The sequence below is a fragment of the Leucoraja erinacea genome, unplaced genomic scaffold, assembly GCF_028641065.1.
Source record: "Leucoraja erinacea ecotype New England unplaced genomic scaffold, Leri_hhj_1 Leri_84S, whole genome shotgun sequence".
Classification (NCBI taxonomy): Eukaryota; Metazoa; Chordata; class Chondrichthyes; order Rajiformes; family Rajidae; genus Leucoraja; species Leucoraja erinaceus.
In genome coordinates, this window is record NW_026576784.1 from 17,501 (window position 1) to 32,500 (window position 15,000).

Consider the following 15,000-nt stretch of genomic DNA (forward strand, 5'->3'; position numbering starts at 1 on the left):
GGTATACGGGTGTAATGGGACAATACGGGTGTAATGGGACAGTATACGTCCAATACCTCTTGGGGCTGCACGGGAGAATCCACGACGCTTGAGAAATTTGTCATTTGTCAAACTCATCGGGCTCTGAGTCATCATGTGCCCCAGTGGCATTTTCTTGCAAGTCTTCGGTGGGAAAGTTCCTCGCAAACAGCTGGTGACCACATCAGTCGGCAGATGTTTCAAACATAGAAACATAGAAATTAGGTGCAGGAGTAGGCCATTCGACCCTTCGAGCCTGCACCGCCATTCAATATGATCATGTCTGATCATCCAACTCAGTATCCCATACCTGCCTTCTCTCCATACCCTCTGATCCCCTTAGCCACAAGGGCCACATCTAACTCCCTCTTAAATATAGCCAATTAACTGGCCTCGACTACCCTCTGTGGCAGAGAGTTCCGGAGATTCACCACTCTCTGTGTGAAAAAAGTTCTTCTCATCTCGGTTTTAAAGGATTTCCCCCTTATCCTTAAGCTGTGACCTCTTGTCCTGGACTTCCCCAACATCGGGAGGCCCAGGACCGTTGGTGAGCAGTCGAGGAGGGTCAGGGCGGTGAGTATATAAATCGGGCGCGGGGCTTGTTTTCACAGAGGCCCAGGACCGTTGGAGAGCAGTAGAGGAGGGTCAGGGCGGTGAGTATATAAATCGGGCGCGGGGCTTGTTTTCACAGAGGCCCAGGACCGTTGGAGAGCAGTAGAGGAGGGTCAGGGCGGTGAGTATATAAATCGGGCGCGGGGCTTGTTTTCACAGAGGCCCAGGACCGTTGGAGAGCAGTGGAGGAGGGTCAGGGCTTTTACCGAAATCCGTAACGTTCCACACTCCATAGTGAGGGTTCTGGTGGAAGCCGCTGATTGGTGGAAGCAGACTAGAGGAAGCAGCTGATTGGGTGCAACCTCAGGTTAGCATTTGTGCTTTCTGGTTAAAGGGGCAGTGCTTTAGTAAAGGTACAGTGGGTTAAAGGTGCAGTGCTTTAGTAAAGGTACAGTGGGCTAAGGGTACAGTGGGCTAAAGGTACAGTGCTTTTTGTTTATATAATAAAGGTGCAGTTTAAAGGTCACGAGGGAGCAGCTGTTGTGAGTCGGATACCTGCTGATTTCTCCCAGCAGTTTCTATTGTATTATACTGGTATCAGATCCAGGGTAAGGCGGGAGAATGACAGTCAGAGCAGTATACTGTTCTGGATGTCGGATGTGGGAGGTCATGGTTTCGGATGGCCCTCCAGACATCCACATCTGCACCAGGTGCAGCGAGATGGGGCTCCTAAGGGACCGTATTAGGATCCTGGAGCAGCAGCTCGATGACCTCGCTCTGATCAGGGAGAGTGAGGAGGTCATAGAGGGGAGTTATAGAGAGGTGGTCACTCCAAAACCACGGGAGAGAGACATGTGGGTCACGTTAAGGAAGGGCAAGGGGCAGAGGCAGGAACGAGTGAGTACTCCAATGTCGGTACACCTCGCAAATAAGTACTCCTGTTTGAGTACGGATGGGGGTGACAGCCTACCCGGGGGTAGTGACAGTGGACGGGCCTCCAGCACAGAGACCGGCCCTGTTGCTCCAAAAGCTAGGGAAAAAAAGAGGGCAATAGTAATTGGGGACTCTATTGTTAGGGGGTCGGATAGGCGATTCTGTGGACGCAGTCGGGAGACCAGGATGGTGGTCTGCCTCCCTGGTGCCAAGGTCTCGGATGTGTCTCAACGCATCCAAGATATCCTTAAATCAGAGGGAGAGGAGCCTGAGGTCGTGGTACATATAGGTACCAATGACATAGGGAAAAAAAGGGAAGAGGTCCTGAAGGGAGGATTTAGGGAGTTGGGAGGAGAGTTAAGAAAAAGGACCAAAAAGGTAACAATCTCAGGATTACTGCCTGTGCCACGCGACAGTGAGAGTAGGAATGGAGCGAGGTGGAGGATAAATGCGTGGCTGAAAGACTGGTGCAGAGGGCAGGGATTCAAGTTCCTGGATCATTGGGACTTCTTTTGGGGAAGGTGGGACCTGTACAGAAAGGATGGGTTGCACTTGAACCCGAGGGGGACCAATATCCTAGCGGGGAAATTTGCAAAGGCAGCTGGGGAGACTTTAAACTAGAATGGTTGGGGCGAGGGACTCAAATAGCGAAAGGTAGTAGACAGAATGGGAGGCAGGAAGCAGAAATGGGAAGCACTCGGACACAAGAGGAGAAAGAAAAAAAAGAAAATAAACAGAGAATAAGAGACGGGGGTTTTCTTAAATGTGCATATTTTAATGCTAGGAGCATTGTAAGAAAGGTGGATGAGCTTAGAGTCTGGATAGACACCTGGAAGTATGATGTTGTGGCGATCAGTGAAACGTGGTTGCAGGAGGGCTGTGATTGGAAACTAAATATTCCAGGATTTCGTTGCTTCAGGTGTGATAGAATTGGAGGGGCAAGAGGTGGAGGTGTTGCATTGCTAGTCAGGGAAGATATTACAGCAGTGCTTTGGCAGGATAGATTGGAGGGCTCATCTAGGGAGGCTATTTGGGTGGAATTGAGAAGTGGGAAAGGTGTAGCAACACTTATAGGGGTGTATTATAGACCGCCAAACGGGGAACGAGAATTGGAAGAGCAAATATGTAAGGAGATAGCAGAGATTAGTAGTAAGCACAAGGTAGTGATTGTGGGAGATTTCAACTTTCCACACATAGACTGGGAAACACATTCTGTAAATGGGCTGGATGGGTTGGAGTTTGTAAAATGTGTGCAGGATAGTTTTTTGCAGCAATACATAGAGGTACCTACTAGAGGAGGGGCAGTGCTGGCCCTCCTGTTAGGAAATGAGACTGGACAGGTGGCGGAGGTATGCGTTGGGGAGCACTTCGGGTCCAGTGATCACAATACCATTAGTTTCAATATAACTATGGAGAGGGTCAGAACTGGACCTAGGGTTGAGATTTTTGATTGGAGAAAGGCTAACTTTGATGCGATGCGAGATGATTTAAAAGGAGTGAACTGGGACATTTTGTTTTATGGGAAAGATGTAGAAGAGAAATGGAGGACATTTAAAGGGGAAATTTTAAGAGTACAGAATCTTTATGTTCCTGTTCGGTTGAAAGGAAACAGTAAAAATTGGAAAGAGCCCTGGTTTTCAAGGGAAATTGGACATCTTGTTAGGAAAAAGAGGGAGATCTACAATAATTATAGGCAGCATGAAGTAAATGAGGTGCTTGAGGAGTATAAGGAATGTAAAAAGAATCTTAAGAAAGAAATTAGAAAAGCTAAAAGAAGATATGAGGTTGCTTTGGCAAGTAAGGTGAAAGTCAATCCAAAGGGTTTCTACAGCTATATTAATAGCAAAAGGATAAGGAGGGATAAAATTGGTCCATTGGAGAGACAGAGTGGACAGCTATCTGCAGAGCCAAAAGAGATGGGGGAGATATTGAACAATTTTTTTTCTTCGGTATTCACCAAGGAGAAGGATATTGAATTATGTGAGGTAAGGGAAACTATAGTAGAGTAGCTATGGATACTACTGACACTTTTGAAAAATATAAAAGTGGATAAGTCTCCAGGTCCTGACAGGATATTCCCTAGGACATTGAGGGAAGTTAGTGTAGAAATAGCCGGGGCTATGACAGAAATATTTCAAATGTCATTAGAAACGGGAATAGTCCCCGAGGATTGGCGTACTGCGCATGTTGTTCCATTGTTTAAAAAGGGTTCTAAGAGTAAACCTAGCAATTATAGACCTGTTAGTTTTGACTTCAGTGGTGGGCAAATTAATGGAAAAGATACTTAGAGACAATATATATAAGCATCTAGATAAACAGGGTCTGATTAGGAACAGTCAGCATGGATTTGTGCCTGGAAGGTCATGTTTGACTAATCTTCTTGAATTTTTTGAAGAGGTTACTAGGGAAATTGACGAGGGTAAAGCAGTGGATGTTGTCTATATGGACTTTAGTAAGGCCTTTGACAAGGTTCCTCATGGAAGGTTGGTTAAGAAGGTTCAACTGTTGGGTATAAATGCAGGAATAGCAAGATGGATTCAACAGTGGCTGAATGGGAGAAGCCAGAGGGTAATGGTGGATGGCTGTTTATCGGGTTGGAGGCAGGTGACTAGTGGGGTGCCTCAGGGATCTGTGTTGGGTCCTTTGTTGTTTGTCATGTACATCAATGATCTGGATGAAGGTGTGGTAAACTGGATTAGTAAGTATGCAGATGATACCAAGATAGGGGGTGTTGTGGATAATGAAGAGGATTTCCAAAGTCTACAGAGTGATTTAGGCCATTTGGAAAAATGGGCTGAAAGATGGCAGATGGAGTTTAATGCTTATAAATGTGAGGTGCTACACCTTGGCAGGACAAATCAAAATAGGACGTACATGGTAAATGGTAGGGAATTGAAGAATACAGTTGAACAGAGGGATCTGGGTATAACCGTGCATAGTTCCTTGAAGGTGGAATCTCATATAGATAGGGTGGTAAAGAAAGCTTTTGGTATGCTAGCCTTTATAAATCAGAGCATTGAGTATAGAAGCTGGGATGTAATGTTAAAATTGTACAAGGCATTGGTGAGACCAAATCTGGAGTATGGTGTACAATTTTGGTCGCCCAATTATAGGAAGGATGTCAACAAAATAGAGAGACTACAGAGGAGATTTACTAGAATGTTGCCTGGGTTTCAACAACTAAGTTACAGAGATAGGTTGAATAAGTTAGGTCTTTATTCTCTGGAGCGCAGAAGGTTAAGGGGGGACCTGATAGAGGTCATTAAAATGATGAGAGGGATCGACAGAGTTGATGTGGACAAGCTTTTCCCTTTGAGAATAGGGAAGTTTCAAACAAGAGGACATGACTTCAGAATTAAGGGACAGAAGTTTAGGGGTAATATGAGGGGGAACTTCTTTACGCAGAGAGTGGTGGCGGTGTGGAATGAGCTCCCAGTGGAAGTGGTGGAAGCAGGTTCATTAGTATCATTTAAAAATACATTGGATAGGCATATGGATGAGAAGGGAATGGAGGGTTATGGTACGAGTGCAGGCAGGTGGGACTAAGGGGAAAAAAATTTGTTCGGCATGGACTTGTAGGGCCGAGATGGCCTGTTTCCGTGCTGTAATTGTTATATGGTTATATGGGAGCAATCTTCCTGCATCTAGCCTGTGCAACCCCTTAAGAATTTTGTAAGTTTCTATAAGATCGACTCTCAATCTCCTAAATTCTAGAGAGTATAAACCAAGTCTATCCAGTCTTTCTTCATAAGACAGTCCTGACATCCCAGGAGTCAGTCTGGTGAACCTTCTCTGCACTACCTCTATGGCAATAATATCCTTCCTCAGATTTGGAGACCAAAACTGTACGCAATACTCCAGGTGTGGTCTCACCAAGACCCTGTACAACTGCAGTAGAACCTCCCTGCTCCTATACTCAAATCCTTTTGCTATGAAAGCTAACATACCATTCGCTTTCTTCACTGCCTGCTGCACCTGCATGCCTACTTTCAATGACTGGTGTACCATGACACCCAGGTCTCGCTGCATCTCCCCTTTTCCTAGTCGGCCACCATTTAGATAATAGTCTGCTTTCCTGTTTTTGCCACCAAAATGGATAACCTCACATTTATCCACATTATACTGCATCTGCCAAACATTTGCCCACTCACCCAGCCTATCCAAGTCACCTTGCAGTTTCCTAGCATCCTCCTCACAGCTAACACTGCCCCCCAGCTTAGTGTCATCCACAAACTTGGAGATATTGCCTTCAATTCCCTCATCCAGATCATTAATATATATTGTAAATAGCTGGGGTCCCAGTACTGAGCCTTGCGGTACCCCACTAGTCACTGCCTGCCATTGTGAAAAGGACCCGTTTACTCCTACTCTTTGCTTCCTGTTTGCCAGCCAGTTCTCTATCCACATCAATACTGAACCCCCAATGCCGTGTGCTTTAAGTTTGTATACTAATTTCTTATGTGGGACCTTGTCGAAAGCCTTATGGAAGTCCAGATACACCACATCCACTGTTTCTCCCCTATCCACGCTACTAGTTACATCCTCGAAAAATTCTATAAGATTCGTCAGGCATGATTTACCTTTTGTAAATCCATGCTGACTTTGTCCAATGATTTCACCACTTTCCAAATGTGCTGCTATCCCATCTTTAATAACTGACTCTAGCAGTTTCCCCACTACCGATGTTAGACTAACTGGTCTGTAATTCCCTGTTTTCTCTCTCCCTCCCTTCTTAAAAAGTGGGGTTACGTTTGCTACCCGCCAATCCTCAGGAACTACTCCAGAATCTAAAAGAGTTTTGAAAGATTATTACTAATGAATCCACTATTTCTGGAGCTACTTCCTTAAGTACTCTGGGATGCAGCCTATCTGGCCCTGGGGATTTATCAGCCTTTAATCCATTCAATTTACCCAACACCACTTCCCGGCTAACCTGGATTTCACTCAATTCCTCCAACTCCTTTGACCCGCGGTCCCCTGCTATTTCCGGCTGATTATTTATGTCTTCCTTAGTGAACCGTCCCCTTCACGCCATCTGGAAGAGATCCGGGGCCAGAAGAAATCCCATCAAGTTGTTCCTGAACAGCTTCTCCAGCGCCAGGTGTGGAAGGTCACAGAGAACTTGCAGCAAGATTGGGCTTAGAGATCTTCAATGATTCCCACAAAATCCCCCTCGTCACCCTCAAGTATCTCTCATTTGGCTGTGACCTGAGGTGCTTTCTTGTTTAAGTTTTTGACCCAAATCACAGAAACTACCTGAACTACCTGCAGCGAGTATTCTGGGAACATGGCTCCCTCCTCATTACATCAAAACAATAGCAAGGTTTCCAAGGAATTAAGGTAATGGTAACCTTGCTGATCATTTTGTTTTACAATTGATTTATCTTTATAAAGTTATGATATGAACTGTTAAATAAAACTGATAAATAACAAATGTAGAGTTAGGGTCGGGCTGTCGGTTGGCCGGTGGATGCTGCGAAGGATCGGTCAGGCTGTCGGGTCACCGGTGGGTGCTGAGAGAGGTCGGTCGGGCCGCTGGTGGGTGCGAAGGCCGCTGGTGGGTGCGAATGGGTGGTCGGGATGCTGCGCGTGGTCGGGCTGTGGGTAGGCCGGTGTTGCAGCGAGCGAGTGGCGGAATGACGGAGCGGTGCTATGGGGGTGCAGAAGGCGGCCCGGGCAGTGTGCAGGGCAGTGCTGCTCCCCATCACCACGATGATGCTGCTCCCCATCACCACGATGATCCAGAAGGGCATGCTGGCCGAGGTGGACGCGCTGTGGGACCACACATACGGAGCCCGCAGCCGATCCCAAAGCGGCTCCAGCTCCAGCCGTGGGCTGCTCTGGAAGGGGCGGGGGGGGGAGTTAGGGTTTGGCATTTTCCTGTCAGGGGAAGATGCCTTCGCCTTCCCCCAGCCTGGCACTGCCCCAGTCCCACTATGCCCATGACCCCCACTCTGTACACTGGCAGTCAGTGGGGTTCAGTAAATGGGGGAACCCACAGAAACTGCCCTCACCCATTAATTAGGCTGGTTCAGGAGCCGGACCTCATTCAAAATGCACCCTCACAATTATATTCATCATATTATTTTTATATAATGTAATTACAGCCATATTCACGTCATATATAGGGCAGTTGCACGTATGGTCACCAGGTCATAGGGCTTGACGCACGGTACCACTCAATCCATCTGGAGGACATCGCATCTTAGAAACATAGAAACATAGAAATTAGGTGCAGGAGTAGGCCATTCGGCCCTTCGAGCCTGCACCGCCATTTAATATGATCATGGCTGATCATCCAACTCAGTATCCCGTACCTGCCTTTTCTCCATACCCCTGATCCCCTTGGCCACAAGGGCCACATCTAACTCCCTCTTAAATATAGCCAATGAACTGGCCTCAACTACCCTCTGTGGCAGAGAGTTCCAGAGATTCACCAATCTCTGTGTGAAAAAAGTATCTTCCGGTATATGTTGTTAATACATGAAATGTGTACTTTCCTACCTTTTTAGAAACCGCCAAAATGGTGAATTTGTGCACAGTAAAATATTGTGGAAGTCAGGGTAAGCGTGAGAGACATCATACCCAACTTCAGAATTCCAAAAGTGAAGTGAGATGAAGGTAAAGAGCAGCAAGAGCTGGAGGGACAACAGCAGCTAAAGCGCTTGGTGAACATTGGCCGTGCAGATATCGAAATTGAAAATATTGGGAATTATCGCGTTTGCTCACTGCATTTCATCAAAGGTAAGGCAATATTTGTGTTTTTTCTTGATTCCCTTGGTATGTAAAAAGTTTCAGAAGTGATCAATTTGGCTGTAAAATTTTAAAATCGCCCGTGGTTGTGAAGTGGGTTTTTACATGCAAAAAGAAAACTCTTCTGAAGCTTAATTTATCATTAAAAAAATCTTTAGACTTACGAGTGGTGTGTGGAAAAATAACTTTTCTATCATTATGTTATTGAGATGTATATTTTGGCAAATAATAAAATGTCCTGACAGCTTAAACACCCACTCCCTTTCAATAGGATATTGTCAATTTGCTGAGGTTGATTATGTTTAATTAAGTTTCTATAAGATCCCCCCTTCAATCTTCTAAATTCTAGCGAGAACAAGCCGAGTCTATCCCCTTCCCCTCATTAAGGTTTATTCACTAAAGTTGTGGTCTGGGCCTACTTGAAGGAGTTTAACAGGGACCACTGGTATGTACTCGTGTCTCTATTTAGTAGTGAATTTCTGCCAATACCTGGGGTTGTTGGTCAGGGTGGGGACTGTGAGGGGGATAGACATTGGGGGGGGGGGGATCTGTCTCTGGGTTTTGCGCGCTGTGCCTCTGGAGTGATCAGGCAATGGGCGCTTGAGGAAACGGACGGATATACTGATGCAATGGGACAGGTATACGGGTGCAATGGGACAGGTATACAGGTGTAATGGGACAGGTATACAGGTGTAATGGGACAGGTATACGGGTGTAATGGGACAGGTATACGGGTGTAATGGGACAGGTATACGGGTGTAATGGGGATAAGGGACAGGTATACGGGTGTAATGGGACAGGTATACGGGTGTAATGGGACAGGTATACGGGTGTAATGGGACAAGTATACGGGTGTAATGGGACAAGTATACGGGTGCAATGGGACAAGTATACGGGTGCAATGGGACAGGTATACGGGTGTAATGGGACAAGTATACGGGTGTAATGGGACAAGTATACGGGTGTAATGGGACAGGTATACGGGTGTAATGGGACAGGTATACGGGTGTAATGGGACAGGTATACGGGTGCAATGGGACAGGTATACGGGTGTAATGGGACAGGTATACGGGTGCAATGGGACAGGTATACGGGTGTAATGGGACAAGTATACGGGTGCAATGGGACAAGTATACGGGTGTAATGGGACAGGTATACGGGTGTAATGGGACAAGTATACGTCCAATACCTCTTGGGGCTGTACGGGAGAATCCACGACGCTTGAGAAATTTGTCAAACTCGTCGGGCTCTGAGTCATCATGTGCCCCAGTGGCATTTTCTAGCAAGTCTTCGGTGGGAAAGTTCCTCGCAAACAGCTGGTGACCACATCAGTCGGCAGATGTTTCAAACCTTCCCCTTCACGCCATCTGGAAGAGATCCGGGCCAGAAGAAATCCCATCGTTGTTCCTGAACAGCTTCTCCAGCGCCAGGTGTGGAAAGTCACAGAGAACTTGGAGCAAGATTGGGCTTAGAGATCTGAATGAGGGAATTGAAGGCAATATCTCCAAGTTTGCGGATGACACTAAGCTGGGGGGCAGTGTTAGCTGTGAGGAAGATGCTAGGAGACTGCAAGGTGACTTGGATAGGCTGGGTGAGTGGACAAATGTTTGGCAGATGCAGTATAATGTGGATAAATGTGAGGTTATCCATTTTGGTGGCAAAAACGGGAAAGCAGACTATTATCTAAATGGTGGCCGATTGGGAAAGGGGGAGAGAGGCAGCGAGACCTGGGTGTCATGGTACACCAGTCATTGAAGGTAGGCATGCAGGTGCAGCAGGCAGTAAAGAAAGTGAATGGTATGTTAGCTTTCATTGCAAAAGGATTTGAGTATAGGAGCAGGGAGGTTCTACTGCAGTTGTACAGGGTCTTGGTGAGACCACACCTGGAGTATTGCGTACAGTTTTGGTCTCCAAATCTGAGGAAGGACATTATTGCCATAGAGGGAGTGCAGAGACGGTTCACCAGACTGATTCCTGGGATGTCAGGACTGTCTTATGAAGAAAGACTGGATAGACTTGGTTTATACTCTCTAGAATTTAGGAGATTGAGAGGGGATCTTATAGAAACTTACAAAATTCTTAAGGGGTTGGACAGGCTAGATGCAGGAAAATTGTTCCCGATGTTAGGGAAGTCCAAGACCAGGTGTCACAGCTTAAGGATAAGGGGGAAATCCTTTAAAACCGAGATGGGAAGAACTTTTTTCACACAGAGAGTGGTGAATCTCTGGAACTCTCTGCCACAGAGGGTAGTTGAGGCCAGTTCATTGGCTATATTTAAGAGGGAGTTAGATGTGGCCCTTGTGGCTAAGGGGATCAGGGGGTATGGAGAGACGGCAGGTACGGGATACTGAGTTGGATGATCAGCCATGATCATATTGAATGGCGGTGCAGGCTCGAATGGCCGAATGGCCTACTCCTGCACCTAATTTCTATGTTTCTATCTTCAATGATTCCCACAAAATCCCCCTCGTCACCCTCAGGTATCTCTCATTTGGCTGTGACCTGAGGTGCTTTCTCGTTTAAGTTTTTGACCTAAATCACAGAAACTACCTGACTTTTTAACATTGAGTAAAAATATTGTATAAATCATACCTGAAACTCGTCAAGAACAAAACCTGCACATATTTTTAAAATATGAGGAAAAACCTCAAATTTTCTAAATAGTAATTGTCCAATCAAAGCACGTTTGACATTGGTCAATTAACGTCCAACCTCTTCTTCTTCTGTCGTATGTCTTTTAGACCTGCAGCTCGTTGACGCGAGCCCGGCCAACGTGTCATCGTCCAGGTCAATTGTCCAACCTCAATCACGCGCTTTGTTTCCTGGTCACTGGGCAGCGAGTATTCTGGGATCATGGCTCCCTCCTCATTACATCAAAACAATAGCAAGGTTTCCAAGGAATTAAGGTAATGGTAACCTTGCTGATCATTTTGTTTTACAATTGATTTATCTTTATAAAGTTATGATATGAACTGTTATATAAAACTGATAAATAACAAATGCAGAGTTAGGGTCGGGCTGTCGGTTGGCCGGTGGATGCTGCGAAGGATCGGTCAGGCTGTCGGGTCACCGGTGGGTGCTGAGAGAGGTCGGTCGGGCCGCTGGTGGGTGCTCCCCATCACCAACGCAATATTTGTGTTTTTCCTTGATTCCCTTGGTATCTAAAAAGTTTCAGAAGTGATCAATTTGGCTGTAAAATTTTAAAATCGCCCATGGTTGTGAAGTGGGTTTTTACATGCAAAAAGAAACTCTCTGAAGCTTAATTTATCATTAAAAAAATCTCTAGACTTACGAGTGGTGCATGGAAAAATAACTTTTCTATCATTATGCTATTGAGATGTATATTTTGGCAAATAATAAAATGGCCTGACAGCTTAAACACCCACTCCCTTTCAATAGGATATTGTCAATTTGCTGAGGTTGATTATGTTTAATTAACAGCTAACAATTATGCCATTCCTTGGCTTGCATCTGAGTAAAATGTAATTCAAAACCCACGTATGGTTAGTTGATATACGAGGTGGACACATGGTCCCTGTGTCGGACCCACGCCCTGCTAAGCCGTGCAATCCGCAACGCCCATACAGCAACTGGTCGAGGTGGCTGAGATCCAGCAACTGGTCGAGGTGGCTGAGATCCAGCAACCTTTCGCAGCCCTGCTCACCAACTACCCAGGGTTGCTCACGCCCCGGTTCGACGGGTCCGTGCCCCCGTCATGGCGTGGTCCACCACATTCCCACCGAGGGCCCACCGGTTCACTCCCGTGCGCGCCGTCTCCGCCCAATAAACTGCGCATCGCACGAGACAAGTTCCAACTTATGGAGGACCTAAGGATTGTCCGGCGGTCAGATAGCCCCTGGGTTTCCCCGTTACACATGGTGCCCAAAGTGTCCGGGAGTTGGTGACCTTGCGGTGATTACAGGCGTTTGAACGCAGTAACCACAGCCGATCGGTATCCAGTCCCGAACATCCAGGATTTCTCGGCTCATCTGGAAGGTGCGACTATTTTCTCAAAGGTTGACCTTATTCGCGGGTAAAATCAAATCCCGGTCCACCCCGACAACGTCCCTGAAATGGCCACCATTACCCACTTTCGGCCTTTTCAAATGGCTCAAAATGCCTTTTGGCCTGAAGAACGCTGCTCAGGCGTTCCAAAGGTTAATAGATCAGGTCGGTCGGGGTTTGTTGTTCATATTCATCTACCTGGATGATATTCTGGTGGCCAGCAGCTCGCTGGCGGAGCACGTCAGGCACCTCAGCCTACTCTTCGAATGGCTGCACAAACACGGGTTGGTGATCAACCCTGACAAGTGCCAGTTTGGATTGCATTCCATTTCATTCTTGGGTCACAACATCACCTCCCACGGTGCACAGCCACTGCCCGAGAAAGTCAACGTTATCCGTCGCTTCGCAAGGCCTCTATCGGTCAAGGGTCTACAGGAGTTTATCGGGATGGTTAACTTCTACCACTGATTCATCCCGTCTGCAGCCGCCATTGTGCGGCCGTTGTTCCAATGCCTTGCCGGTAAGCCCAAGGACCAGGTCTGGTCCAAGGAGGCACAGAAGGCGTTCGAGGGGGCTATGACCGCGTTGGCCAACGCCACTATGCTGGAGCACCCTAGGGCGTCAGCCCAAACGGCTCTCACCGCGGACGCCTCCGACGTCGCGTTAGGCGCCGTCCTCGAGCAGCGTGAAGGTAGTCGCTGGGTGCCACTGGCATTTTTCAGCAGGCGGCTGCAAGCCCCCGAAGTTAAGTACGGCGCTTTCGACCGGGAACTCCTCGCACTCTACCTAGCGATCTGCCATTTTTGTTATTTCCTGGAGGGGCGCGCGTTCACCGCATTCACAGATCACAAGCCACTAACGTTCACTTTGACCAAGGTATCTGACCCCTGGTCTGCCAGACAGCAGCGGCACCTCGCTTGCATTTCCGAATTCACGTCCGAAATTCCCACTTCCCGGCATGGTTTGTCTTTGGTGCATGTACCTACTATGTTACGGGATTGTGCTCATGTTTTACTTCGTAGAGATGCTCAACGCTCGCCGTTCCAGCGGGTGTACGAGGGTCCGTACAAGGTGCTCAGTACTGGTGTCTCGACGTTCATGTTGGACCTGGGTGGCAAGGAGGAGTTCGTCTCCGTGAGCCATCTTAAACCAGCACACGTTGACGAGGATAGCCCAGTGACAGTGGCTACTCCACGGTGTAGAGGACGTCCACCTGTTGTTTTACCGCCCTCTGCACCTGTTACCCCCGGTTATGTTTCTCCGGCCCCCCCCCCCTTTGTTACGCCCGTCCCTCGTTCGTGTTTTTCGTGCCCCTCCGGTCCTGTTTTACAGGTCCCTATTGTTACGTTCGCCCCGCAACCTCGAACCACACGTTCCGGTCGAACCGTCCGTTTACCCGTGCGTTTCCGTTACCGCGGATTCTGGGGGGGGCCATGTAGCGGCGCCTGCTAGCGCACGCAGATATCGAACCCGGCATTCGGAAGCCGCGATCACGTGACTCGGGAGTGGCCGTTTGTTTCGCGCGGTTTTTGCTTGCGCACGTTAGTTCAGCGCTGACCACCGATGTGGGCAGACGTGTCTGAAGAACCTGTAAACTGGAAATCGAACTTTTGAATAAAGATCTGTTGGAAACCCCAGTTGTCATTCTTCAGACGTTCGCCAAAAGAGGATGGTTTTATTGGATCTTTTGTAGGCATGAAATAATTAGATTGACTGGTGTATCTAAATAGAAGCTTTAAGCAGTAATCCCGAGATTGTTACCTTTGCAGTCCTTCTCCTTAACTCTCTACCTAACTCCCTAAATTCTTCTTTCAGGACATCTTCTCTTTTTTTTACCTATGTCGTTGGTATCTATATGTACCACAACCTCAGGCTCCTCTCCCTCCCATTTCAGGATTTCTTGGACACGTTCAGACACATCCCTGACCCTGGCACCAGGGAGGCAAACTACCATCCGGGTCTCCTGTCTGCGTCCACAGAATTGCCTATCCGACCCCCTGACTATAGAGTCCCTTATTACAATTGCCCTCCTCTTCTTTCCCTTACCCTTCTGAGCAACAGGACCGGTCTTTGTGCCAGAGGCCCGGCCGCTGTCGCTGCCCCCAGGTAGGCTGTCTCCCCCACCCTCACTCAAACATGAGTACTTATTTTCAAGGTATAACCCAAGATATATTTAACATTTTCCCAGTATGGCCTTATCTTTACACAGTTCCAGAAAATATGCGGGTGGTCTGCCTCCGTACTCCCACACAGCCTCCAAAGGTGTTGTTGGACAGCAAGTTGTCTGCCTTTTTATTTTGGGTGTTATAAAAAGCGAGAGATTCTTCCAGCAAAATTCTCTCCATACTAGTGTGCTTGTGGATGAACATTGTGTTTCACACATTTGATACCATTCTTCTTCTGTTATTTGAATCTTTAATTCTGCTTCCCATTTTGTTTTTATGTAGAGTGTTGATTCTCCCCCCCCCCGCTTCCCACCAAGATTCTGACATCCAAGACCAACAAACAGATATCAGACAAGCGACGATATCCGCATATCAGAACGTGGGAGGCTGAAATCGATGCCCAGAACAGGAACATCCCCGAGGAAGCGGGTGATGAACCGGAACTTGAAGCTGAAGCTGATACTGAAGAGTTGGCCTCGTCTGACCAGGGACACACCAAAACCAATGCCCGACCGAGGAAAAAGTTGCATGGACCCCCAAAAACATCGAGATCTAGCGGAACAGATCACAAAGG

General features: G+C 47.4%; 2 protein-coding genes across 2 annotated transcripts in view; both read left to right on the forward strand.

Annotated features, from left to right (window-relative positions):
* Window positions 1-46: 46 nt before the first annotated feature.
* Window positions 47-3,071, forward strand: LOC129694896 (uncharacterized). Its single transcript, XM_055631650.1, has 2 exons — window positions 47-983; window positions 1,019-3,071. Exon 2 carries the CDS (start codon window positions 1,192-1,194, stop codon window positions 2,122-2,124), a length of 933 nt encoding a protein of 310 aa, XP_055487625.1. The 5' UTR covers window positions 47-983; window positions 1,019-1,191; the 3' UTR covers window positions 2,125-3,071.
* Window positions 3,072-8,620: 5,549 nt separating this feature from the next.
* The window catches only part of LOC129694894 (uncharacterized), a 39,784-nt gene continuing 33,404 nt past the window's right edge, over window positions 8,621-15,000 (forward strand). Inside the window, exon 1 of the mRNA XM_055631646.1 lies at window positions 8,621-8,701. The gene's annotated coding sequence lies outside the window, so the exon portion shown is untranslated. The remainder of the gene's footprint in view (window positions 8,702-15,000) is intronic.

What these genes read in the sequence shown, in the direction of transcription:
- LOC129694896 (XM_055631650.1), top strand. Translation starts at nt 1,192, where the DNA reads ATGACAGTCAGAGCAGTATACTGTTCTGGATGTCGGATGTGGGAGGTC.